This window comes from Canis lupus, chromosome 2 (assembly GCF_048164855.1).
Source record: "Canis lupus baileyi chromosome 2, mCanLup2.hap1, whole genome shotgun sequence".
Taxonomy (NCBI): Eukaryota; Metazoa; Chordata; class Mammalia; order Carnivora; family Canidae; genus Canis; species Canis lupus.
Genome location: NC_132839.1, coordinates 41,857,053 through 41,874,818, shown reverse-complemented (window position 1 = coordinate 41,874,818; position 17,766 = coordinate 41,857,053). Strand labels below are relative to the sequence as shown.

Below are 17,766 nucleotides of genomic sequence, written 5' to 3'. Positions count from 1 at the left end.
AGTCCCTCCGCCAGGGGCGGAGCGTCGGAAGCCTCAGGGGGAAGCCGAGGGGGAAGTGAGCGAGGCCAATCCGAAACGAGTCCCAGCCTCGGTCGGCACGCCTCTCCTAACTGTCGCGAATGCGCAGACGGCTTTACGGCAGGCAAGGGGTGGGGGCTGCCGTGGGTAAGGAGGAGAGAAGGAAGCAACCAACCAACCAAGTCGCCCCCACCCCCCACCCCCACCCACCCCGGACCTGGTTTACGGCTCCGGGCTCAGGCTCCTATGCGGCCGCTGATTGGCTGCTGAAGGCTTGGTCCCATCCCAGTGACCCCAAAGTGCTGGAGGGAGGGGGCGGGGGTGGCCCAGTGCAAAGTGCATCCCGAAAGCCCCCTGCCTGGAGCCCCCGCGGCTGGCACTTCGGACCCTGTATGACCTGGGACTTCGCTGCCCGGAGACCTCCCGTGTGCCCCCGTAGCTGGGAGCCTCCGGCCCGGAGCGCGGCAGCCCCTGCTCCGAGCCCTCAGACCGGGGCTGCCCCCCCACCCGAGCCGGGACTTCCTCCCTGCACCCCTGCCCCGAGGCTGCCCGGCGCCCAGGACCATCGCCTCCGTTCTGCCCGGCTGTCCGGATGCTCGCCGGGCTGGGGCCGTGAGGCACCGAGAAGGATCAGGAACACCCGTGTCCGGCCCTGCCTGGAGTGTTTGTTCAATGGAGAAGTTGGTGAGTGTGGAGAAGCCTGAAAGGAGGAAGAGAAGCAGCAGCTGAGGAGACAGGTAAAGTCAGTTACCTCCGCCGAGGGGCCGGGCGCTGGCTGGGGAGGGAGAATCCCTGCTCCTTCCCGCCTGCCCTTACCACTCTTCCTTGGCTAACCCCTTCCTCACAGCCCCTGGGTCCCTGCACCACTCACAGGTCTCTGCGTTCCAGGTTTGAGCTGGCTGGAGGAGACCAGAGAGCACGAAGGGGTCAAGCCGCCCACCGGAGAAGCCGCCGAGAGCCTCTGATCAGCATCCTCTGTAAAGGTAATAAGCCAGACCTCCCCTCCCCCATTGTTTATTCCTGGCCCCTACCTCATTAGGCACTGCTTTCTTTTCAGCCTAGTTACCTGGAAATGCAGCTCTTTCCTGGCACCCAGTTTCCCCAGCAAGAACGAAACACTGCCTGTGCCTGATCCTTAAGATTTTAACTAATAACTTCTCTCTCAGAAGCCTATTTCCCTCTTTTTCTGTGTACCTTGTGTTTCCGTTCTTTGCGTTATCCTTTCCGTGCACTGTACCATTTACTCTGCTCTGAGACTTTGAGACCTTTTTGTAGCCCCCCCTCCCCCTTACTCTCTTAGGAATTCCTCAATTCCTTGTTAATTGCTTGTTAATTCTGAATGATTCTGCTTTTTAACTAAACCACAATTTTCTGTGTTCCCCTTATGTCTTCCTATCACTTTTTCTCCACTCACTCATCAGAAAATCTTTTCAGTTAACTGACAAGGGTTTAGTAGAGGAAGGCATAGTAGTGGCTTGAAATTTATGAGTTTCGAAAGACAATGTGACTTTTTTCTCGTGAAAAGTGAATCTGTGTACCTGGATAGTGTGGATAGTTGAAACCAGTTATTTGCCCCTGAAGCACTTGAGCATAATTAACTCTTGCAGCTTTTATGTGTTTCTGTGTGACAGGTGTGGATGGGTCTTGAAACTGTTATATTTGTTGCACCATAGATTTTCTAGAAGAACTTCCAAAACTTTATACAATATTTTGTTAATCAGTTGACACTCAAGAGTTTGAAAACACGGGAATGTTTTGGTGTTTTTAGAATCTAGGGCTTTGTTTCTGCACTCTTCGTAGATAAGATCTCTTCAAAACCCTTACAGATAATTTGTTAGATTGAAATGTAAGCATCTCATTCGTGTGATCACGTTTCTGCCGCTGTATTTTGTGGCTGCCTCTGAAAATGCATTAAAGGTAAGTGTAGGACATTCATGTACTTCCTAAAGAGGGAATATGATCAGGGAAATTATGTAAGAGTTAGTTCAGAAATTAGTCAAGTGAATGACTTCTTTGCCATCCGGTAACAGGGGTATAAAGTGACTTGTTAATCTCAGAGTTATTTTAATATCTAAGATTGTTTAGGGAATTTCAGATACAAAGAAGTACTTAAAATAACAAGTTGTTAGGAAATTTTTGATTTACTCTGTTCCACTGGACTTTCTGCCTTTTACAAAAATAAATTAATGCCTTTCCTGATTATTTTTAATTGTGAAGACGTCAGTCAAGATACTTTTAAGTTCTCTGAGGATTTGTGTTCTTGAGACCTGGAACTGGTCACCAAAGGGAGAGTGTATGCTACTGAATGAGATTGGAAATAAGTACCTAGCAGTGATTAGACGTTCACGGTGAACATTTAGGACAGCCTTTATGTGTACATGGGATCCACTTCAATTCAGTAAAAGCTAGGCAGAAGTCTGTCAAGTTAAAGGGAATTTTCATTATTTAAATGTGCAAATTACCAGAGAAATGCCTAATGATGGCTTTAGGAATTGTTTTTTTTTAAATATGCTAACATACTTGAAGTATGTTTTTAAGGTACAAATGAATTATGCGTTTTCTGTTCAGACCTTCTCACATAAATATTTTTTTTTTCTACTTTAGATATAGAACTCTAGCATGTTTTCATTTACAAGGGGTGTTATCACCTGAGATTGTAAGAGAGTGGGTCTGTGGCAAGTCAAGTATGCAAGGTATAGAGACGACACTCCTTTATCCTGGTTGCTAGGCAGGTCATTCTCATTGCTTAAATAATATTTCATCGATCCTCTCAGCTTTTGACGGTTTTTCTAAGATTAGGGAATATATATGTAAATGTAAATTGTTGACATCTGTTTCTAATATTAGCATGATTGAGAGTGTTTGGTCTAGGTTATGCTGAACATTTGAAATGTTTAATTTGGGTAATTATTTACCAACATGGACAGTTTATTTTTTTCAACCTGGTAGTTAATTTTGTGTTAATTCGCTTGCCAGGTACATGGGTTTTTAAAGGAAAGAAAGGTCCAGAACCTGATTTATTTGATAACCAAGTCTAGATTTATAGTCATATAGGGAAAATAACTGATTTTAATTGAAGATTTCAGTGATGCATCTTGAGGATGCTGTGGCCCTATACTTAATTGTCTTTATACCAGAAGTGATACCGTTCACAATTGCTTAATATTATGCTACATATAATATCTATTTTCTTTGCGTGTGACTTTGGTAACATAGAAATTTCATACTATTCCTAAAAAGTCTGAAGTCAGATAAAGTTTATATAAGCATACCTAATATCTGACTTACAGCCTTTCACTTCATTCCCAACTGAATACACTCCTTCAGTAGAGACTGATGGTGTTCCTTCTTGCAAACTTCCTCGGCACTGACATGATCATGCAAGACATGAGTTACTAAGATAATATTGACAAGACCTCCTCCGTTACAGTTCTTGTGGTTTAAGTCTTGAGTTGAGCCTGGATAAGTGAGTTATACAAATTCCTCTCTTGCCTCCTCCACATTCCACGAAAATGGTTGGTTTTTCTGCTGGAACGTATAAGAATTGTAGATAAGTTGTGCATGATAATACACCCTTGTGTTATACGGAGGCCCAGCACTTTGGAGGAAATATGAATGCCCTTACTTGTTTTAGAACATAAACACCATGCTGACCATGTAGAGTGATACTAAAAAACACTTCTACTTTATTTTGGGTTCCAGGCTCTTGAATCCTACAAATAGTGCTGGTCAGTATAGACCTCAGCCATGTGGCACACTTTGGGCCTTATGATGTTGCTGCAGCCATCTATCTTTCCTCTTAGGACCTGTGAGCCAATGGTGGTTTTTGTTCCTCAGAGCCAATATCTTGGGTTGCTGATTTTATTTTCATACCAGCCTGATCTCTGTTTGCTCTACAAAGAATTGCTTATTTCCTTTTTTGAGTAGCAAGCTGTTATCTTGTTTCTAGTTTGTGTGAAATCTGAAAGCACAGTTCTAATTTGTATCACTTAATCCAAAAAATGTGTGGACTTTTAGTGAAAATAATATGCAAAAAGCCATTAGTGACTAATCATTTATGCTGAAGGAAACTGGGGACATGTGGCAGATCTGGTAGAAGTTTTATACAATTTTAGACAGGTCTTAAATATATTTTGTTTTGTAGTTATTTTACACTTCACTCTGTTCCATGAATATGAACTTCTTTTAATTATGTGAAGCAAGAAATTTGGTTTCTCCTTAATGCAGTTCACTTGGCATCTTTTTGGAATTTACTGGTAACAGCTTAATTCCTAAATTTATAGTTTCTAGTATGGTCAACAGCGTAAAAGCTCAGAGGCCTGGATGGTTTTCTTTTGACCTCCACGTAAAGTAGAAAAGATGGACTCGTAATAGTTAAACACACAATTCAACACACTACCAGGCAATGAAACCTCACATAAAAACGATATACCGGGGGGGCGGGGGGGTGGCGGGGAGTAGCTCCTTTTGATAAGTAATTCTGAAGTCTTCCTTGTTTGTGTGTGTGTGTGTGTGTGTTTTTTTTTTTTTCTCTTTTCTGACTGGAACCTGAAATGGCATTCCTAAGATTGCACCCTCAGAATTTTAGTCATTCTGAGTCATTAGTTTAAAACAACTCGCATTTACATATATTTCTTTAGAAAATTGCCTCCTTGGCCATATTCTTATGTTTTATAGGTGACTTCCAGGAGCACTCAGATTTTCAACCTTCTCCTTGAAGGGAAATAGACTGTTTTCCTATCTCATCTGTAGACTTTTTCTGTAATTTTTAATAGACACCCTTAGCACTGGATGCTGTATTAACTTTTTCTGTTCAATAGTCTTTTTAAAAAAATTTACTCATAAGTGGATAGTTCTACCCTGTTCAGTGCAAACTCGTATAACACCAAGATCAAATGTATTACTTGTCTGGTGCCTTGGACTATTGTCGTGGATATTTTGGTAATAAGTCATTGCCCTTCATAATTTAAGGGATGCAGCTGACAGGAATTATGTGTGTGTGGTACACGGATGTTTGTTTCTTCTGGCAAAGACTGATGCATGTACAAGAGTGCTTTTTTGGTTTAAACCTATGGTTATTATTTATAGCACTTTGGTGTTGTTAGAAGAGAGAAAATGATCTTAACGTTTCTAGGGGTATTTAAGTATGCAGAACTCTCTATTAAAAGTTCTACCAAGAGGTAACACCAGTGGCCAAGGCCCAGCCGTGTGCCAAACACATGTCAGGCACTCAGTGGACTTCCATTTGTGTGACCAAAGAGCCCAGACAGCATTATCACAAGTTGCTGTGGTTTGTGTACCTTTCTTGTGGAGAGAAACAGTCCCTTCATCTTTTATCACAGCCTTTTCTTGATACTACTAATAAATTAATACCATTTCATATTCTCCTCCATCCCCACTCCCACTTTGCTTGTCTTCCTCCCTATGCACCCCCCATCTTCCTCCATGAGTAGATGGAAGGCAGTAAGAGAACAAGGATTCTTAGAGGCTTGAAACCATGAAGGGCCAGCTCCGCTTCTCTTGGGAGGCAGGGGATACCAAGACACCCTTAGAAACAAGGCATCCAGTGGTATTGATACCTGAAATGTAGAAAACAATCTCCTGTTCATTTGTGGAAAATGCTGGAGGCTCATCACTGGATATCTCAGTAGGCTTTCTTTAAACAAATCTTTAGTATAGTTTTAGATTCATAGAAAAAACATGCACAGATAGTACAGGATTCCCGTATACTCCACACCCAGTTTCCGCTAACATCTTGTATTAATAGATGCATTTCTCACAGTTAATGAACCAACAGTGAACATTATTATTAATTAAAATCCATATCCAGATTTCCTTAGCTTTTATCTAATGCCTTTTTCTGTTCCAGGTTACCATCTAGGACACCATATTACATTTAGTCATGTAAACTCTTTTGGGCCATGACGGTTTCTCAGCCTTCCTTGTGTTTTGATGACCTTGATATTTTGAAGAGTACTGGTCAGGTATCTTGTAGATGTCCCTCAATTGAAATTTGTCTGGTATTTTTCTCAAGATTAGACTGAGGTTATGGGCTTTGGAGAGAAAGATCACCAAGTTAAAATTGCTGTTGTCTTCATATTGTACTCATAACACAACTTGGCACTGCTGCTGTTAATCATGATCACTGGGCTAGGATGGTGTTTTTCAGGTTTCTCACCATAAAATTGCTCTTTCCCTTCCTTTCCATGCTATCCTCCTTGGAAGGAGGTCGCTATGCATGGCCTACACTAAAGGGGAGGGAAGTTATGCCCTACTCTTTGAGTAGGGAGCATCTATACAAATCTTTGGAATTATGCACAGGAGATTTTGGTTCTCCTCCCTTCCTTTATTTATTCAACCAGTTATAGCAATATGGGCATATTGATATTTATTCTGTACTTTGAGTTAGAATCCAACTTGATTATCTTGTTCAAATTGTTCTGTCTTGGCTGATGAGAGCTCTCTTAGTTGGCTCCTGTGCTCCTGTAACATACCCCCCCATCACTGCATTTTTCTTTGAGCACTTCCTTTTTGGCACAATGAGATGCCCCAGGCTCACCTTACATGTGTATTTTCTTGCCCCACTCTCAGAATTGGGCATTTCTATAAGGATGGTTCTGTATTTTTTTTTTTTTTTCAGCTGGCCCTGTAGTAGGAGCTGTTCTGTTATGTCTAATTCAGTTTTTTAGAAACAGTAGGCAGTTGTAAGTCAAATATTATTTCCAAGCGCCTCTTGGCCAACTCTCTGGCCTTCCTTGAAAAGTTTGATGAGGGAAAAAAAAAAATGTATGGAAAAAGGAAAGAGTCAAAGTGGACTGTACTGATTTGGTTTGGTTGAAAATTCTGGTGTGCACCCAGCAGCCCCTGTGACTGCCACTCTTCGCTAGAGCCTGTCGAGTTGCCAGGTGGTCCGATCTTTCCTGTTTAAGTGACATAGGGCGTAGCACACGCCACCCCATGGGGAAGGCGGTGGCAGTTCTAGTGAGTAATTCTTAAGAGTGATTCTAGTGTACTGTGTGCAAGTCACTTAGCATGTGCTCTTAACCTTAGTGGAATTCACAGACCTAGGATTTAATTTACATGGAGAAAACACCCTTTTCCTTAAACCTGTAGAGAATTTTTTCAAAATTCATGTGGAGAAGTTGACAAGAAATGTTAATCTTTTACCTAGTTTGATGTATACGTAAAGGAATAAAATTTCAAGATGATTGACACAGTGCTTTTTGGGCATACGAAGAACCAGCATTTAAAGACATAAATAATATCCTTTTTAGTTGTCATAGATTCCATTTTGGTGCTGTCCACTTACTGTATTGAATCAACACATGCTTTTGTTTTTTTGTCATGTTTAGAAAGATCAAGCGCCTAACAGCATCAGTTAAAAAGTAATTCAGATGTGCAAGTCTGAAAATATGCTCTGAATAGAGCAAAAAATAATAGGAACATGTGTTTGCATCCAAGTTCCAAATGTGTGATTTTTTAAATTATCTTTATTCTTTTTCAAAAAACTGTCCTTTTTAGGGGAAAAAAATTCCTGATAAAAACCATATTCTTTACCAGTTTGGAGATTAATGTAGGTACCAGGATCCTTTTCTCTAAGAATTGATCTGAGTTTTTGCTCTGTAAGTTTGTTATAAAGTGCTAAAATTTAAATTCATCCAAAGGTAGACTGTGTAGGCAGTTGTAAGATTTTTTACTGTTTTTGGGAGTCTTCCCATAATTGATATTTGTTTTTAGGTTAAGAAAGGTCATTCATGCTGCAATTTGGATACCCCCTGAGCCTCCTCCTCACAATGCTGTATGTGCACAATGGTTATTAGGCAAACCACATATCAGGAGAAGGGACATTCTTCTATAAGGTAAGTGACTAATCATCATTGGTCATTTGGGCAGTTCTGGGTGAAAAATCCACTTAGCCTTTGTTTTTCCTTCAAATCAGCTAACATATACTAAACACAACACTTGCTCAAACAAAATCCAGGTTTGCTCCAAAATTGATTGGATCTTGCATAATAGACCTCATTTAAGTGCAAAGATAATCGTCTCATTTTTAAGGAAAAAAAATGTTAAAGTTGATTGGTTTGAGCACATAGTAGTAGTTTTCATTAGTTTGTAATGGTCTTCAACATCTTCTCGTATAATTCTAAAAATAAGCAAAAACGTATTCCAAAAGGATTTTCGGTTTCAAAATTTCTGAAACAAAAGACTTAATTTTATAGTTTTGATTGAAAAAGGAGTTAAGTGAGGAGATAAGGGGGAAATCCTGTTTATTAAGAAAACAAATTGTGAGGAAATTTCTCATTTTAACTTCTGTTACTTAACAGTAATACTCATGAGTTTGAAATAACCATTTTCAATGTACAAAACAACAGGATATTTGATTACACTCTTAAGCTGTGACAGTTTGACCTAGGTCAGGCTTAAGTTTACCTTTATGCAATCTATAACTAGAAGTTTTACAAGATAAATTATTATTGGTAACAGGATTATCCCAAGATGTCTAACCTACATAGGAGACCAAAATGTCTTTAAAGGACTTTATCACATAATTTTTTATTTTTAGAAATGGAAGCCTGCTAATTAGGAGATGAGTCTAATCTATTCCTTAAAATTAGTCCAGATGGACTGGCTTCTTACAAGTGTGTTAGTTTAAGCTTCTGTAAGCTGTGTAACTTAAAAATGCACTGGAAAAGTGTTTGCGCACACGTGTAAGATTCTGCTTTTTACCAATTCAATTTGGATTTTCTTCACAGGAAGGAGATCTTCTATTATATTGAGTCTGAGTGCATACCTCTTTTGTGACCTAATAGAGGGTGTAGAAATTCGATATACTACTTTTTCTTTAAAATAGTTTTTTCATGTGGTGAATCAACAGGTTGTTTCATGTTGGAAAAAGAAGTAAAAAACTTTAAGTAGGTCTCCTAATATTTCGTATGATCTTGGTATTCTGCATGCTTATAGAGTAAAACTTCTGGAAAACTGAAATTAGGAAAGTGGAAAAGATGTGGTAGAAAACAAGGGGTGGCATATCGTGTATCAAATAGCAAAGTGGGGAGGACAGAAAGACAAAGAAATAAACAAAAGGAGAATATGTGTTATCCGTGCCTTTTACTTTAATTCACCCCATGCATTTCCCCCTCCTCCCCAGACCTTTCACCCTTTGGGGCTAAAACTAAGATATTATTGAAATACTTTAGGGGACTCACTTAAAGTTTTTTACTTTTTTTTTTTTTTTTAACCTGTCTCTCATAGTTAAAGGTCTGCAGTCTTCATAACCTGTGAATTGCCCATTTGATACTCTATATTTCATTCAGTGATCTGCTATATATCCTGATTGGTTTATAACTCTGCGTTAGGGTAATCAAACTCCTCTGACTCCTCTGTTGTCTTGAATTTTCTAGCTGCCCAGCATCGCCTTCTGTTATACCTGAAATAGGGCTACTGTGTTCCTAGGACATTTGCTTTGAGCTTTCAAAAGACTACAGAAGAAATGTCCTGTTTCAGCAATTTAAAGCTTTATGCCTGGCTTTTTGTTTGGAATCTTGTATAATCTTAATCTTGGAAGTTTTGGTTATAACAGTTACTTGTTAATTAGTTGTAGGGGGATGAACTGTCATTACTAAGATTTACATGATTTGACAATGGAAAATTCTGTACTATTTAACAGACACATCGTGAGGAGCCATGTATTCTAAATTTCATGTATTCTGTTTCCCCTTAAAGCCTATTCCCTGTGACCTAATGAATCCTTTGTAAAAAGTGGACTCAGCTAGGATGTTACACCACCATTGTCGAAGGAACCCTGAACTCCAGGAAGAATTGCAGATTCAGGCTGCAGTTGCTGCTGGGGATGTTCACACAGTACGAAAGATGTTAGAACAAGGCTATTCTCCAAATGGCCGGGATGCTAATGGCTGGACCCTGCTTCATTTCTCTGCAGCAAGAGGGAAGGAAAGATGTGTTCGAGTATTTCTAGAACATGGAGGTGAGTTTACCAGCAGCAAACCTTTTTTGCCAGAGAGAAACTTAAAGTATATTTAGTTTAAAATATATGTGCACATGTATGTAACATTTATACTTCACTTTGGTTAACACCCAACTTCACACCCAACTTCCTGTTCTTTCCCTTGTGAAGATTTGTTGGAATTATGTGGAGTTTTGTTCAAGAACAGATTGTTTAAAAGAGTAGTTTCATGAATGTGCTTTTTTCTCCTCTGTAACTGTAGTTTATACATAGCCAGGTTTTCCCAGAAGCCCTTCATGTTGTCTGGTTGCTTTTGTTTCAGAAGCAGAAGTGGCTCTGGGACCCACAATTAGAAAGTTACACAAGTTTCCCCTTTGGTAATTGCTCATGCAAACAAAGACTTAGCACTGGTCCCTTTAAATATCATGGCCTTAATGATGATATCCTGTCTTTTGAATTTACCTCTTTAAAAAAAAACAAACTTTGGATGATTCCTTTTATTGCTGTTTTAGAGCACTTGCCTTTACTAGAATTGTACATAGTTTCTAGGTTAGAAGACAGATTATCTGAGGTCTCATTTTATATAAATACACACCATTGGAAACTACCCCTGACATTTTATTCTTTTGCTTTGAAAAACTGTCCATTCCCAAAGTTAATAATTTCCATAATTAATAACAACTAATAATTGTCCTAAACTAGTTTACTTTTTTTCCAGTTGAATTTCTGCTTTCTTTATTTTCCAGAAATGGGCTATATGTATTTTATCATTTGTACCCAATTTATCTTTGTAAATGCTGGTGTAAAGCAGCCATATTGAGACTCAGGTTACACACGTGTGCCTTTCGAGGGCCTGAATTGCTCTTTGCCAGTCAGTTGGTTTTATTTTTAAGGCGTACTATGTTCAAGACTAGTCAAACTTGTAAACCTACTTGAAAGTACAGAAAACTAGAAGTCCTAGGGCTCTTGTGAGGGTCGTGTGAATTATGCAAAGCTAGGACTATGGAGGCTGTGAGCAGGAATTAATTGCAGGACGCTGTTAAGCCTGAGACTGTCTTCACACAACCCAGGGCCCCATGCTAGGAACTAAATCCCTGGTACCGTTGACAGGACCCATTCATTCACTGTCCCGGGCCTCCTTTGTAAGCTGTCCGCCATCCCTCCTGCTACTCTTGCTCCTGCCTCATTTTACCTTACTCCTTGGAAAGCTCACTTCTGAACTTAATGAAGGGAAGATGGAAGAGAAACAGGAGAGAGATTGGAAAAAATCTGAAAGGTGGATGTGGATCAGAACACTTAAAATTTTGGCAGCGCTTACCAAGATCACAGTTTATGGTTTTAATCCAACCTAATCCTGTTACTTCCTGCTGCTGCCAGCCGTGCTTTTAAAATATTAACTAATAAATAAATAAATAAATGTTCAATTACTCAGGTAATATTGTCTCCTTAAATAAAACAGTTTTCAGATAAACTATAAGTAAAGCCAAAGACCCCTTTGCCCAACTCCCAATCCTTTCTGCCTGCCCCCTCTCAGAAATAACCATACGTATGAGTTTGGGATCATTTCCTGACACTATTATTCGCATTCATAGAAGATATGTCATATTGTCATATTGTGTTGTGTGTGATTTTAGAACATAAGTAATATCCTACTGACTGTATTATCCTGCAGTTGCTGTTTTTCATTCAACTATACAATTTAAGTTTTTTTTTAAACTATCAGGGGTTGGCAAACTTTTTCTGTAAAAGGCCAGGTAGAAAATATTGTAGGCTTTGCAAACTCTGATGTCTCTGGCATAATTACCCAACTCTGCCTTTGTAGCATGAAAACAGCTATAGACAGTTTGGAAATGAAGGAGTGTGGGTGTGTCCTGATAAAACTTTATAAAAACCAATAGCAGACCAAATTTGGCCTGTGGGCTATAGTTAATCCTGTCTACTCACTCACCCTCCCCTCCATGTGGCTGTGTGTGTGTGTATGTGCTCGCATGTGTGTCTATTAATATTCTTTAATAGCTTTTATTGAGGTAGAATTCCTGTGCCTTACAATTCACCCATTTAAAATGTGCATACAGTTCAATGGCTTTTAGTATATTTATAGAGTTGGCCATCCATCACCACAGGTTATTTTAGAACATTTTCATTACCCTCCAAAAAATCTTGTGCCTGTTTTATATTAATACATATAGATTTGTTCTGTTCTTTTTAGCTGCTAAATATAATATTTATTAATATGGACATACTATCATTTGTTTAAACTATTTTTTTTTTTTAGAATGGCTGAAATTTTCTCAGCAGGAGATTTTATTTGTTGAGAATGTAATACATACACATACGCAGTTAAAAGCCAAATGAAATGTATTCTGGACTGTTCCACTCTTTAGCACCCGTCCTAATTTCTCTTCACAGAGGCAGTCCTTCTAACCGGTTTCTTCTGTGTCCCTGTGGAGATAATCTGTGCATATCAATGTACATAATTTTCCATGCTCCACCTTCTAGCGTGTTCCTTTTTGTTGTTGTTGTTGTAAATAGTCTATTCTGTATCTTGATTCTTTCACGTGGCAGTTCAGTTAAGTGATAGATCCTTGTCATTGTATTGACGCTTCCAGATTCCATTGCATGGATGTAATTTCTTTAAACTTATCCCTTACTGTTGGACATTTTGATTTTTCCATTTTTCTGCTACTAGAAACAGTATTACAGAGAATGTCTTTGACTCTTTTTTTTTTTTTTTTAACATATGTGAGAGTTTATCTCTTGGATAATTCCTAGAAGTGCAAAGGGATGTTAATCAATGGTATGTTAATTTTTTTAAAATAGATTTTTTAACAAATTGTCCTCCAAAGGTTAGGAGGGCTCTCTCCTAACTGACCAGGTAGGATCGTGCCTGTTCTCCCACCTTTGCCAGGAGTCTGTCACCAGATGGTTTGCTCTTCCTCTGTATGATTTGCTGGCCTCTGTCTTTCTCTCTCTCTTTTTTTTCCCCAGGAGTGACATTTGAGTAACAAAACATTGCAGGACAGGGCTGCTTTGCTGGTCCTTTTTGTATTGATTTGTAGAAAATTGTTTGTATATTCTTGTTTTTTAGAGAGACGTTGCACCAATTTTCTCTCAGTTTTTAGCTTTTTCAAATTCGTGATGTTTTTTATGTTGCCAGGCAGAAGTCTGCCTTTTAATGTAGGTGAATTTTATTTTCTTTTTGCGTTACCATTTGTGCTTTTTGTGTCTTGCACATCATACCAAAGGGTCATTATTTGCCTGTATCTTCTTCTGAAAAGTTTTGTGGCACTTAGGTTCTTGATCTATCCAGAATTGGTTGGTGTAGTAAGAGATGGCCAGGTACAATTTCATATTTTTTCCGCATAAAGGGAGCCTAAGTCATCCTTTCTATCCTCATTGCTATGTTCTTCCAGTTCAGATATAAAATCTTCATCTCTGTGTGGTTCCATGGAGTCTAGTGCCTGTTGGTATAACCCTGAGTCCCTATAATACTATGTAATTAATAGTACTCTATAATAAGTTTTGATTTCCTGAAGGACTGGGGCAGAGGGGAGGCTGTCAAATCTCCTCTCCTTGTTCTTTAAGGATATCTTGGCTAGTCTTAGCCCTTTATGTTTTTGTATAACATTTTAAAACAACAGCATGAAATATTTTGGAGAAGCTCCTCATTTGTTTTTGTATAACATCTTTTATTTGCTCCTGTTACCCTAGAAGAATTAGGTTTGGGATGTATTTTTTCTCTAGCACATTATGTATCAACTTGGGAACGTAAACAGGAGAAGAAACTTCCTTCTCCATCATCCCTTTGGCCTCATGTAATGCTTTGAGGTGCTCTGTGTTGTTAGCATGCCTTCTGACCTCTAGACCAGTGTGTCCAGCTGCCTGTTAAGCCTCTGTATGTTCGTAGCTCACAACACAGCACAGGCTGCTGCTTGGACATGTTCTTTTGCAGTGTGGATGGCACCACAGCCTGTTATGCCAGCCATTTAGAAACAAACCACCCTTGACTTTCTTCCTCCTAAATCATTGCCATATCTTCACATTTCTTTGCATTGGAGGCACTGCCCTACTTTGTTCCTCACTAGAAGTGATGCTTTTCCTCTTCATCCTATTTCTAGGCTTGCCCCCTCCCAGCCAGTCTCCGAACAGAGTGATTGGTGATAAATCTGAAAATTCAAATATTTACCTTTAAAAATCCATCAACTAAAGTTTTCCATTTCTCTCAGGGTAATAGTCAAAGCCCTTTCTGTGACCTACATGGCCCTGCGATGTCTGGCGCCCCTGCAGTATCTTTCCAGGCTCATCTTTGAGCCACAGTCCCTCTCTGTTCGATCAGATTGACGGAGCTCAGATGCCTTTGTGCAGGACCTGCTGAGCCCCCCTGCTCATTCCACTGCTGCCACCCTCAGGTCATTCACCCCCACTTCTCTGTCAACTCTTACCACACCCCTTTCTCAGGGAAATCTCTTACCATCCAGACTTGTTATGGGATTTTATTCTCTGTACCTTTTTATTATAGCTCCTATCACAAGCCTAATGATTTATTCTTGTAGTATTCTATTTAACTCCTGTTGGTCGGGAGCTTCCTGAGGGTAGAACCCATATCTGGTTTGTTCTCAGTGAGAGAACAAGGAGACAAATGTCAGCTATCTAAAAGAATTGCTCCCCAGCCTTATAGAGACAAGACTAATCCTGTCTTGGAAAATAGTGATTGAAAATGGGCCAGCCTTGTGATGGGATCAGAAAGGTGCTTGACTTCATCATACCTGCTCTTTTCCTGAAACTACGGTTTCTTCCAGAGCTTGAAAATTTCTAGTCAGATTGGCCCCCTTCTCTTAATAAGCTTCTTTTGTGATGGATATTAAGGTGAAATGAAGTCAGATCCTAAAGGGTAAGTGAGCAAAATAACCCACAAGAAACAAAGATTCACTTCCTTTTCCCTCTTGATGCCCTCCCCCACCATGAGAGTAGAGAGAGAGGATTTGTATAAAGTTAAATGAGGTGGCCAGTTGGTCCTCTATAAATCACTTATTCATATATTTATTCAGCAAATATTTATTGAGCACCTACCATATGCCAGGCTCTGGGCCAGGCACTGAGATACAGAAAGCAAACATTGTGCTAGCTGTCTGGCACTTCATAGACTAGTGGGTGGATAGATTTATAGCCAGCATTTATTGAGCACTTAGTACTAGCCTGTTTCTTCACAGCCGTTCTATGAGAGTGAGTAGTAGTTTTTCCATTAAGAAGACTGAGCCACAGGATGGGAAGTAATTTGCCCAAGGCCATGCACCCCATAAATAGTGGAGCTAGAATGCAAACCCATGGTCTTAACCATGATTCTTTGTGACCTGTAAGGAGACAGTGTGGTTCCAATAGCGTGAGCTAAGTGCCACATATACAAGTTCCCTACTGTTGCCGGGGTGGAGTTGGGGGCAGTGGCACAGGAGGTTTACTAGAGAAAGCATGGTTTGACTTGAGAGCCTGAAAAGCAAGGCAGGGATGGGCACTGGAAGGATAGAGATGTGGAATTTTTGGAAACACATAGGACACTGATTGTGAAGGGTAGAAGAAGAAAGGGGGCATGTTTGGTTTTATGAACTGAGAATAGTTCAGGATGATTAGAGCATATCCAAGTTTATTCAGCGGACTGTGCTGAGCCACCTGCCAGTAGTGGCAGAGACAGATTTGTGTTTTACTAAGCTCACTGGTGATAGTAGGTGATCTTTTGAAAGAGCCTGAGACCTCAGGCAGCAGGTGGGTGCCTGCTGCTGCCTGATCGGGACTGTGGTTGCACTTCCCTGCACCCCACCCTAAACATGTATATATATTGAGCACCTGCTATGTGTCAGGCACAGTTCTGAGGCCTGGGAACACAGTGACCCATAGAGTCCCTGCTGCCATGGCATTAACTTTTCTAAGAGGAGGAAATTGACAGGGAAATGTACAACTCAGTGTGGTGATGAGCACTGTGAAGAAAGCTGAGGCAGAGAAGGAGTAAGGAGGGACAGGATTTTGTTTTAAATGAAGTATTTAGGGAAGACCTCCAGTATGCCATCGTTGAGCCCTGGAGGAAGCGAAGACTAAACCATGAGGATATCTGGGAGAAGAATGTTATAAAGGTAAAAGGAACAAGCAAGTTCCTACACACAGTCTGGGATGGGAATATGCTTCGCATTTTGAAGAAAAAGCCAGGAGGAAGACAGGAAGAACAGAGCGACGGGAGAGAGGGCCGACCAGGTTAAAGAGACAACTGATGTGATCTGTAGGTTCTTGAAGGCTCAAAAAACTTTGGACTTTGTCCTGACCAAGAATGGAGAACCATTGCAGGCTTCTCAACTGAAGAATGAGGAGAACTTACTGAAGGGCTCACTCTGGCTTGAGGAAGAAAGGATTATAGAGGAGCAGAGGATAAATGGAAGGTGTGTCAGGTAGCTTTGGAATAGCTCAGGCGAGAGATGCTAGTGGTTCAGTCTAGACAGCAGCAGCCCTATGCTGAGAAGTGGTCAGATTCTGGATAAATTTTGAAAGGGGAGCCAGCAGGCTTTGCTGATTGATTGGGCATGCAGTGGCAGTGAAAAGGAATCAAGGGAACAGACATATGGGGCCTCAGGACCTGGTTGCCATTGGTTGAAGGAGCAGGGGAAAGTTAACCAAATGCAATTGAAAAAAAAAAAAAAAAGAGCAGGACATAGATGTTTAGTAAGACTCACTACTGTTAAATCTGTTCATCTGCACAGTAAAACCATCAATAAATGAGTGAGCACACAATGTTAACAAAATTCAGAGCAAACAGGCGGTCTGGTCTTTGACCATGCTGTGGTCTCCTCAATGTGACCACCTTGGAAGCCTGGTTAGGGAGCAGCTGTGCAAAGCCACACCGGTTGCCACTATGGCAGGAATCCAGTTTCAGTGAGAAAATGAGTGAGTTTCATTTGGTTAGCTGATACTGTCCATATTTCAAAAGGGGATGCGGAAGGTTCTCTTTCTTGTTTAAACCTGGACAGTCTGTAGTAGCTATTTACATTGAAATGAAATGTAAAAATTCAGCTCTGCATTCAAGAGTAGTCATGTTTCAAGTGCTCAGTAGCTGAGTGAGTAGCTACCATGTTAGACCTCACAGATGTCAAACAAGCTTGTGCAGATAAATTACATTTTGCTGGTTTGCAGGCCTACCTTGGGGGATGCAGCAGGTTCTATTCCAGACTACAGCAATAAAGTGAATTATCACAGTAAAGCAAGTGAATGAATTTTTGGTTTCCCAGTACATATAAGAATTATGTTTACCTATATTAGTCTGTTGAGGGTTCAGTAGCCTTATATTTAAAAGTATACACAGACCTTTCCTTTTAAAGATTTACTTACTTATTTTTGAGAGAGAATGTGTATCAGCAGGGGCAGGGCAGAGAGAGAGGGAGAGAATCTCCAGCAGACTCCCTGCTGAGCACAGAGCCCAACACAAGCCTGAGATCATGACCTGAGCCAAAATCAAGAGTCAGACACTTAGCCCAACTGAGCTACCCCAGGCACCCCTAAAAATAAATAAATAAAAATATATACATACATATATATATGTATACACACATATGTGTATATATGTGTGTGTATGTATACACATGTACATATACATATATCTTAATTAGAACAGACTTTATTGCTAAATGCTAACCATCATCTGAGCTTTCAACCCCTCCTAATGTTTTTGCTGGTGGAGGGTCTTGCCTTGATGTTGATGACTGCTGACTGATCTGGGTAGTGGTGTTGAAAGCTGTCATGGCTGTGGC

The 17,766-nt window shown here is 40.2% G+C and overlaps 1 protein-coding gene across 1 annotated transcript in view; it reads left to right on the top strand.

Annotated features, from left to right (window-relative positions):
- The first annotated feature begins 15 nt into the window (after positions 1–15).
- The window catches only part of ASB7 (ankyrin repeat and SOCS box containing 7), a 50,010-nt gene continuing 32,259 nt past the window's right edge, over positions 16–17,766 (top strand). The window contains exons 1-4 of the mRNA XM_072796797.1: positions 16–755; positions 907–1,001; positions 7,756–7,877; positions 9,742–10,003. Of these exons, the coding sequence (XP_072652898.1) occupies positions 9,793–10,003 (211 nt within the window). The 5' untranslated portion in view covers positions 16–755; positions 907–1,001; positions 7,756–7,877; positions 9,742–9,792. The remainder of the gene's footprint in view (positions 756–906; positions 1,002–7,755; positions 7,878–9,741; positions 10,004–17,766) is intronic.